The sequence below is a fragment of the Dendropsophus ebraccatus genome, chromosome 5 (genome assembly GCF_027789765.1).
Source record: "Dendropsophus ebraccatus isolate aDenEbr1 chromosome 5, aDenEbr1.pat, whole genome shotgun sequence".
Classification (NCBI taxonomy): domain Eukaryota; kingdom Metazoa; phylum Chordata; class Amphibia; order Anura; family Hylidae; genus Dendropsophus; species Dendropsophus ebraccatus.
The window spans coordinates 90,779,791-90,789,362 of NC_091458.1; the positions used below are offsets into that span (position 1 = coordinate 90,779,791).

The 9,572-nt window shown below is 38.6% G+C and overlaps 1 protein-coding gene across 1 annotated transcript in view; it reads left to right on the plus strand.

The window, feature by feature from the left end:
* UBAC2 (UBA domain containing 2) overlaps nucleotides 1–2,230 on the plus strand; it is a 153,173-nt gene extending 150,943 nt beyond the window's left edge. Inside the window, exon 10 of the mRNA XM_069970710.1 lies at nucleotides 381–2,230. Within this exon, the coding sequence (XP_069826811.1) occupies nucleotides 381–488 (108 nt within the window). The 3' untranslated portion in view covers nucleotides 489–2,230. The remainder of the gene's footprint in view (nucleotides 1–380) is intronic.
* Nucleotides 2,231–9,572: the final 7,342 nt, after the last annotated feature.

The following is a 9,572-nucleotide window of genomic DNA, read 5'->3' on the forward strand; positions in this document are numbered from 1 at the left end:
ATTTATTTCTCAGTTTCACATCTTCAATAACAATTTCCATTTTAGGAGCAGAACAACAAACATGATGGTAGTGCCTTTCCACAGAATCCAACAGTGCCAGAAATGCTGCTCTATTTTATCAATTTTTTTTTTTTTTTTTTTTAATGCCTTATTCTTTTTGTGTAAAATCATCATGTGGCAATAGCTGAACAGCTGATAGGTGTTTATGAGAGAGAGAGAGTTATTTTACATAACTTCCTTTGTCTGAAATTTCAGCACATATTCTAGAGAAACAGAGCCACAGCCTTCTGTAAGATCTCTTGGCCAATGTTATATTGTTCTTTATAAATTGGATTTATTCCCATATTTATTTATTCTTTTCTGCCTTCTTTTCTTTACAGGTTGCACAGCTAATGGAGATGGGGTTTTCTAGGGCAGATGTCTTAACTGCTCTTAGGGCTTCCAACAATGATGTCAACTTGGCTACCAATTTTTTATTACAACGGTGATAATTCAGGGAAAGGTGCAATATTATATTTGACTCCTATGGCATCCAAAGATCTTTTTTACCTAGAAATATCTATAAAGTGTTTTACAGATTAATAGAGGGGATTAAAGGAAACATTTTTACCCACTCTCCTAATCTGATGATGTAAAACAGAAAGTTGTATCTTCTTTATTGAAGCACACAGTTTTTACATTTTTTTAATTTAATTGTAAATTTCTTATTACCTGCTGTAACAATCTGTGTTTTTGCTGCAGGAGTAGTTATGGAAACTGCACTGAATAAATTGAAGAGATTCAATGTAGCAGAGCTCAGTTTATGTGGCACAGCACACTGTGATTTCATGATGTCTTACTCATAGGCCCACAGATAAATCTCTCCACATTATCTTTACTGCCAGGATTTTCAAGAAAATTTTGAAAATAAAATAAAACCACATTTTATTCTTAAATCAAATATTTCCTAAAAATAGACACCACGTTTTGAAAACACCACCCAGCTCTTTATTTTCAAGGCCGCCTCCTTGAAATTTTGCATTAAATGGTAGAATGTTGTAACAAATGCCAAAAGTGTGGAGTAGAGTCTGACCCATATGGAGCCTTTAACCCCCTAAAAATGGATATGCAATAAAAAGACCTTAATCCAGGTGCCAGTATACATTTGAATCACTCCTTGGGGGGGTCACAGGATTTTCTGTTTTGACTTTGCAGCTTCACACTTACAACACTTAGGCTGTATCCACACATCAGTTTTTCATCTGGGCCTCATAAATCGGGATCAAGGATGTCCTGAAGAAACCATCAGTGTGATGTCAGTGATGCATTTGTTTTGCATCAGTTTTTGTAGATTAGCTAAAACTGATAGGAGGGTAATAAATTGCCAGAGGTAATGCTTCAGCACACAGATGGTACATCCACATGTCATCCATTTAAAACTGACCCATTGACCTCTCTAGGAACCTCTCTTCCACAAAAATGGACTGAGCAGTTTTCTAAACAGAAGTGTGAATACTCACATTGAAATCAATGGGTTGTTTTTCTGTGCATAAACAGCATCCTAATTTACAGACAGAGAAAATTAATGTGTAGATGATGCCTTTCACTTAGATAAAAGAAAGACTTTCCATTCTGCAGATGCTGGCAATTGTTTAATGACGTGTCATAATATGTGCACACTTAGCAGTGAAAGAGTTATAGGGCTTTGAAAATGTTAAAATATCTGCATATAGCCACAAAACAGCAAAAATTATACAAAATACACCTAGTATAATAATGCTCTGGTCCCCTGTAGTCTCTTGTGCACCTGTCTTCACTATGTATGGCACATAAGTGTACACTGAGAGCAGTAGAAGATCAGAGCAGGATCATCTGTAAGTATATTGCCCGTTTCCTGGATATACCAGTGCCTAAATGAAGCAGCTTAGTTACAAATTCAACTCTGCTACATTTAAACATCAGGATTTATACACGGTATGATTTTCTTGCAGACACGGCCTATGTATCAGTTTCTAATTAAATGTATGTTTCCAAGTGTCTCATAATTTCTTTAATAAATTGTCATTTAGACTCTCTGAAATTAAATGCACTACCTTAAGGTAATATTTTAACTGTTTGACTATTTATAGACAAAACAAAGCACAATCTGGAATATAATAAATTGGACAGTATTTTCTTTGTTCCTAAGGTGCATGATAAAAATGTATTGGTATTAATATTGTTACACACAATACACAGCAGCCACCCCCCCCCCCCCCCCCCCCCCCCCAACTTCCTGTGATTATCCGGACGTCTTGCCTGTGCGATGACCTTCTTTGTTCTCTTTTTTTTTTGTCGCAATAGTTCTGAGAAATTCTGAGACTGGCCTATTAGATATTATTTAAGATATGTTTTATTGTTTCAGATTGCTTTATTTTATATTCATGATTAGTTTAAAAACAAAAATAAAGATGACTAACTTCTTTGGAATCTACAATCACATTCACTTTAGATTATAGTAGAAAGCTTCAGGATATGTATCTGTATATGTAAAAAGCTTTTTTTTTTTTTTTTAAATGGGAACTTGCAGCAGACTTGTATACTTTTTTCTTTTGTTTAGTTTCAGGGGGTTTTAATTGAACTCTTTAAAGAATTATTGAAAAGAAAAAGGTACCACAAAGTGCTACTACATTACTCCATGCTTGGGTTTTATAGAAAATTTGCAATAAAAGAGAACAAATAGAACTAAGAACATCAATATCACAGAAGAGTACACAGGTTGCAGCATGGAAGCAAAGAGATCCCTATTAAAATATGAATAACAAAGAAAAAAGCCCATTCCCCATTCTATTACTTGGTAAGGTGGTTGAGACCCAGAAGGGCCAAACAAGGGCCAGGGTTGCCATATTTAAGGCAGTTTAGTATTTTCTCAAATGTCAGATTAATAATTGTATTTTTCACAACTTCTAGTTAGTGACTTCCATTTTAATGCCATCATGCCATACAGATATACTGAGAAAGCTTGTATTTTCGATTGGTAAGGCCCATTGGTTTATCGCCTAATCATTGAAATTAACCCCTTAAGGTCAAAGCCAATTTTCGTTTTTGCGCTTTTGCTTTTTCCACTTTGTTTAAAAGTCCATAGCACTTGCATTTTTTCACCTAGAGACTTATATGAGCACTTATTTTTTGCGAAACCAATTGTACTTTGCAATGACAGGCATTATTTTTCCATAAAATATGCAGCAAAACCGGGGAGTTTTGCATTAACGCCGTTCGCCCTATGGTAAAACTGATGACTTATTATGCATGTTCCTCACGTTACGATTACAACGATATGTAACATGTACAGTATAACTTTTATTTTATGTGATGGCTTTTAAAAAGTTCAAACCATTGTTAACAAATATATGTTTCTTAAAATCGCTCTATTACCATGCTTATAACGCTTTTATCCTTTGGTCTATGGGTCTGTGTGAGGTGTCATTTTTTGTGCCATGATGTGTTCTTTCTATCGGTACCTAGATTGCGCATATACGCCTTTTTGATCACTTTTTATTACATTTTTTCTAGATTTGATGTGACCAAAAATGTGCAATTTTGCACTCTGAGATTTTTCTGCGCTGACGCCGTTTACTGTGCGAGATCAGGAATGTGATTAATTAAATAGTGCGTGGCGATACCAAATATGTTTATTTATTAATTTATATTTATAAAATGGGAAAAGGGGGGTGATGTGGATCAAGGCTGTGATGTTATCAAAATTTGACATCATACTTAATGCTCAGTAAAATTCTGTATTCCTTTTTATCCACCGCACCATTTTGTTTCTAAAGGTAAAGGAGGGGTTATTTGCATACTTGGTGTCCACTTTGGCTCTTAAACCCCTTAGCGACCCATGAAGTACCTGGTAAGTCATGGTGCTGCGGGGGGAGTTCAGAGAGGGCTGTGATCTGCGTTGTGTCCCGTCTGCCGCGCCGGCAGAGGGGGGACAGGATTTTTAATTAATAAAAACACTTCCTCCCCCCCTTAAAACTAGAAGTCCCCCTGGGGGACTTGTATATACACAGCACTGATCTCTCATAGAGATCAATGCTATGTATATACACAGCAAAGATCCATTTGATCGGTAATAGATTGCCTTGGCCTGATGCAGGCCACAGCACTCTATTGCCGAGCCGGGATCAGCGTCATTGCGACGCTGAGGCCCGGCACGGGCAGAAGAACGGATCTCTGGGTGGGGGGGGGGAGCTCCGACCCACTAGACACCAGGGATATCAAGTATAAAGCCCTTCAATGCAGCTGTCAGGTTTGACAGCTACATTAAAGTGCTTAATTAGCCAGCGCGGCAACGGGACACAACGCAGATCACAGCCCTCTCTGAACTCCCCCCGCAGCACCATGACTTACCAGGTACTTCATGGGTCGCTAAGGGGTTAAAGAGCCAAAGTGGACACCAAGTATGCAAATAACCCCTCCTTTACCTTTAGAAACAAAATGGTGCGGTGGATAAAAAGGAATACAGAATTTTACTGAGCATTAAGTATGATGTCAAATTTTGATAACATCACAGCCTGCATCATCTGATGACTGCTTTTAGAGATGGTAGTACAACAGTGGTGCCAACAAGGCAGGCACGTGGTAAAATTCAATCTCACTTTCTTTGATTCATGAAGCATAATTTTGAATCAGACGGGTGTTAAATAGAGAATATAAGGTGGAAACAGTCACAGGTTGGAAAGAATTACAACATCTCGGCTCATAATACAACTATGTGTGATTTTCTGTTACCATCTGATGGGCAGAAGTGAGGATGGGGCAGTCAGACTTCTCTCTTAGTTGGTCCAGGATCAAGAGAAAAAATTGTACAATGGTTAAAGCTGCACTATTAGCTGGTTCTGACCAGAGAACCTGCTGATATGCCCAAAGGCTGATTACCTAAGCTGCACATCACCGTTCTGAAACTTGTCCAGCTCCCTCGCATTGCCGAGTAATAGCCTAATTGTTCTTATGCAAATCATGGGCTTTAGAGCATTTGGGGCGTGTCCCTCATGCCCCGAGCACCACTGTGTCCCGCCCGGCACTTCCAAAGTAAATCCAAATCCAGACCGATACATACATCTTGTTGCTTAATAACTCCAGGGAACAAGATTGTGACAACAGACACCAATACGTTTCGGGGTCCTCCACTTTTTCAAGCCTGAAAAAGAGGAGAACCCCGAAATGTAGCGGTGTATGACGTCACAATCTTGTTCCCTGGCAAGTGAGAGTCTCCTATCAACTGTGCTTCCGGGGGAGCACTCTGGCTAAAGCCTGAAGACTGGAACCGAATTGTCCTGAACACTGTGGAGATGTGCTTGTCTTTTCGTTCGTGAATGAACTGTACATTGTCTGCTATTTTTGGCAACAAAGAGTTATTAAGCAACAAGTTGTACGTTTCTGTCTGGATTTGTTGTTGCCTAAAGGGGTTGTTCAGGATAAAACCATTCAAAGCCTATCCCAGGTTATTCTATTAATAGTTGGACGGGATTCCAAACTCTGCTTCCCTACCAAACAACTGTTCAGCACCCTGTATAGTTGAGCTTTAGTACTGAAGGAGAGAAATGACAGGATAGCAATATGAATCTACCATAATACAGAGGCCAAGACCTCCCCAAAGCAATCCTAAAAGAATGTCAGGTTGTGAAAGGAAGTGGTGAGTGTAATGAGCTGTTCATTAGCAAATAGGCTTAGTTGATATTCATTAGGAAGAAATTCTAAAGTGGTCTGGCAGCGAGAGGTAAAATGTTTCTGGTCTATGTCTGTTTTAAGCACTGTTGTGCTTTCTTAGGCCTGAAAAGGCAGTTTAAAACATGGCTTCTTACTCTGATTCAGCACACTACAGTCTTCAGACAATTAACAGGCAGAAGCTAGAATGAGGACGCACTTGCAGGCAGAATTCTATCTACCTCTAGTAATGATTTGCTGTGGGCAAACAGCTAAAAGAAGACATAATTGATCAACACGAATGTACTGCTTGTAACTTCACAAGCTCTTGTATGAGATTTGCATGGTTGCGCTAAAAGTACCAGCATCTGGCGTTCAATCTAAAGACTGTGGGACATAGGTTTCATTCTCTTTGCGCCATTATTTTGGCAAAAAGGTTGTTTTTGTCCTTGACACATATTTATTGCAGCATTTATCAAGCGGTTTAAGCTATTTTTGAGCGGTTTGCGGTGGCTTTTTTTTTATTTTTTTTAGCAAAAAAAGGCACAAGAATTGTGCAATATTTATCAAGGCCTAGCTCCTATTGAAAATGTTTGCGCATGGACTGGAGTTTGTTGTACAGCACGTGAAAAGTGTGCCAGTGGGGAAAAAATCGTGCTAATGATACATAACCCCTGTGTGCAAAAACTAGCAAGCTTACGGCCATTAGTTTTGCAGCTCAGGGGAACGCTAATCCCCTGATTTGCATACCATTTATAGCGCTTATATCTTGGCAGTAGATTGTAAGTGTCTTCTACTGAATCAGGGTTAGGAACCCTATTGTACACTCCCTTTAGACTACACAGGAAACAATCAGTTTATAGGTAATGTGTTATTTGAAAATGAAATATTGTTTAAATCAAGATTTTTAATGTTAAAGTGTACCTATGGTGTTATATCTTTTTTCTAAATCAATTTTCTGTTCATATCGCTATGTAAATACCTGTTCAAAGAAGCTATCATCCATGGAGACCATAAGTCTGAGTTTTTTTAACAGTAGCTCAAGCAAGGCAGCTGGTCCCATAATCAGGTACAGATATTAAAATAACAATTGTACAATGAGAAAATTAAAAACATATAAGAATATCTATCAGTATCTGGTTTTATAAGTAAAGAAAAATTATTTTGGTGGTACATTCCTTTTTAAAGGCTACATCTGTAAATTAAATGTATTTACAATGTGTTGCTAACAGAGCAATATTATATCCTGTTTTCTGAAAGTCTTCCTTAAATGTGAAATACATTGATAACAACTTCTGCTTCTGCCCATACTGTTCTTCTCAGCGTGAGCCACTGATGGCAGCCAAAAATAGACTTATTTCAGGAGTCTCATGCAAATGATTCAGCACAGGTTATGCATGAAGGATTTTTCTTTAAGCTGTTTCATGATTTTGTTTTTTTTTTCCCATTAAAATGTGTCTGTAAATTTGACAGAATTTGACATGTTTTTTATTTTTTTAATCCATTTTTAAATCTTGGCTTGGGTTTTCTTTTATTATACTTTTTGTTAGATTCCCCCCACTATAAAATGGCAACATATAAATGTATTTATCCGAGAATATCTGTGCACTCCTGCCTTGAAGCAAATTAAACCTTGTACATTGAAGTGGTATTTCCCCACAAATTATTTTTGCATTAAGTAATAGTCCACCCATAGCGTTATATCTTTCTAAAATCCACTTTTTCTCTGCTTTTGCTCTGTTTTGTTGCTATTTAGCTGTATTTACCCCCTCTGGACTATGAGGTTCGGGTACGTATGAACCTGAACTCTCGGCTTCTGATTGCCGCTGTCTGCCTGCTCCGTGGAGAGGGTGGATACAGCCTGAGGACCACCTGGATCACTGGGATATAGCCATAGGCTGTATCCCAGTTTTCCAGGCGGTCCTCAGACTGTATCCACCCTCTCCACGGAGTGGGCAGACAGCGGGAATCAAGCCGGGAGTTCAGGTTCATACGAACCCGAACCTCGGCCGGTTCGCTCATCTCTACCACCATCCAAAGGGGATAGGCAGTGGCAGAATATAATACTCAAAACAGACATACTCTCTGTGCTCTGTTGTCTCCCTGCGATGATTAGCACAAATCATGACAAAACAGCAAAAGGGAGACTGTTCAGTAATTGACCCTGATGTCACCCCATCTGCTCTGTCAGTGATGCTCTCTTTTAGTTCCACAGTGAACACAGCTCTGTGTTTACTGTGCAACTTAGTAATAACAGTGATCATAGTGGGCAAGAAAGAAAACTAAGGGAGCAGGCTTGCAAATGGACCAATGTAGTTTCCTGGTCGGCGCCATCTTGGATATGACCCAGCTTTTAGAAAAACTTCTAACTCTGGAACGGCTGCAGCTAGAAAGATGGGAGACTATTCAAAATACTTAGGGAAACTTGGTAAGTAAGTTAAAGCGTAACTGTCATGTTTTTTTTTTTATTGCAGAAATCAGTAGTATAAGCGATTTTAAGAAACTCTTAATAGGTTTCATCAGCCAAAAAAGCCTCCTTCTGTACTCAAGAAGCAATCTCCCAGCCTCCCCCTGACTTCTTATCTGTGCATTATCAGGCAAACACGTCTTCATTACAGAGAAGCCAGTGAAGACGGGTTCTGCTCTCTCCATTGTAAGCCTATGAAGGGGGGAGGGGCCGAGGGAGATGAGGGAGCAGGAAGAGGTGACATGGAGGTCAGCTGTTTGTAGACTCTTTGGGCACCTAAACCGCAGGATTCAGGTGTCAGAAAGGTCAGTGCTTATCTATGAACTTACTGAGAGAAGATTGCAGGGTGTTGTGCTTTGCAGGACTGCTCTGTGCTCAGTCACTCCTAACAGCCCCTCCCCTCTCCATAGCCACATAATGGAGACAGAAATCCTGCTTCATTTGATGTGAGGGGGGAGGCTGGGAGATTGCTTTTTCAGTACAGAAGGAAACTCTTTTAGTACATAAAACCTATTACAGAGTTTCTTAAAATAGCTTGTACTGTTGATATTTAATGTTTTCAGAAAAATGGCCCTGAAATGACAGTTACGCTTTAATTTTCGGAGCATTTTATTTTTTAGCTCTTGTGAGGAATACCCCTTTAACCCCTTAAGGTCAAAGCCAATTTTCATTTTTGCACTTTTGCTTTTTCCACTTTATGTTTAAAAGGCCATAGCAGTTGCATTTTTTCACCTAGAGACCCACATGAGCCCTTATTTTTTTGCGACACCAATTGTTCTTTGCAATGACAGACTTAATTTTCCCATAAAATATGCTGCAAAACCAGAAAAAAATCATTTGCGCTTTCAAATTAAAAAAAAAAAGGAATTTGTTTTGATTTCGGGGAGTTTTGCATTTACACCGTTCGCCCTATGGTAAAACTGACTAGTTATGCATGTTCCACACATCAGTACGATTACAACGATATGTAACATGTATAACGTTTATTTTATTTGATGGCTTTTAAAAAATTCACAGATATATGTTCCTTAAAATCGCTGTATTCCCATGCTTATAGCGCTTTTATCCTTTGGTCTATGGGGCTGTGTGAGGTGTAATTTTTTGCGCCATGATGTGTACTTTCAATCGGTACCTCTATTGCGCATATTCGACTTATTGATCACTTTTTATTACATTTTTCTGGATTTGATGTGACCAAAAATGCACAATTTTGCACTTTGGAATGTTTTTGCGCTGACGCCGTTTACCGTGCGATATCAGGAATGTGATAATTTAATAGATCGGGTGATTACGCACGCGGAAATACCAAACATGTTTGTTTATTTATTTATATTTATAAAATGGGAAAAGGGGTGTGATTTGGACTTTTAATAGGGGAGGGGATTTTTTTATTAATAAAAACACTTCTTTTTTTTTTTTTACATTTTTTTTTACAGCTGTA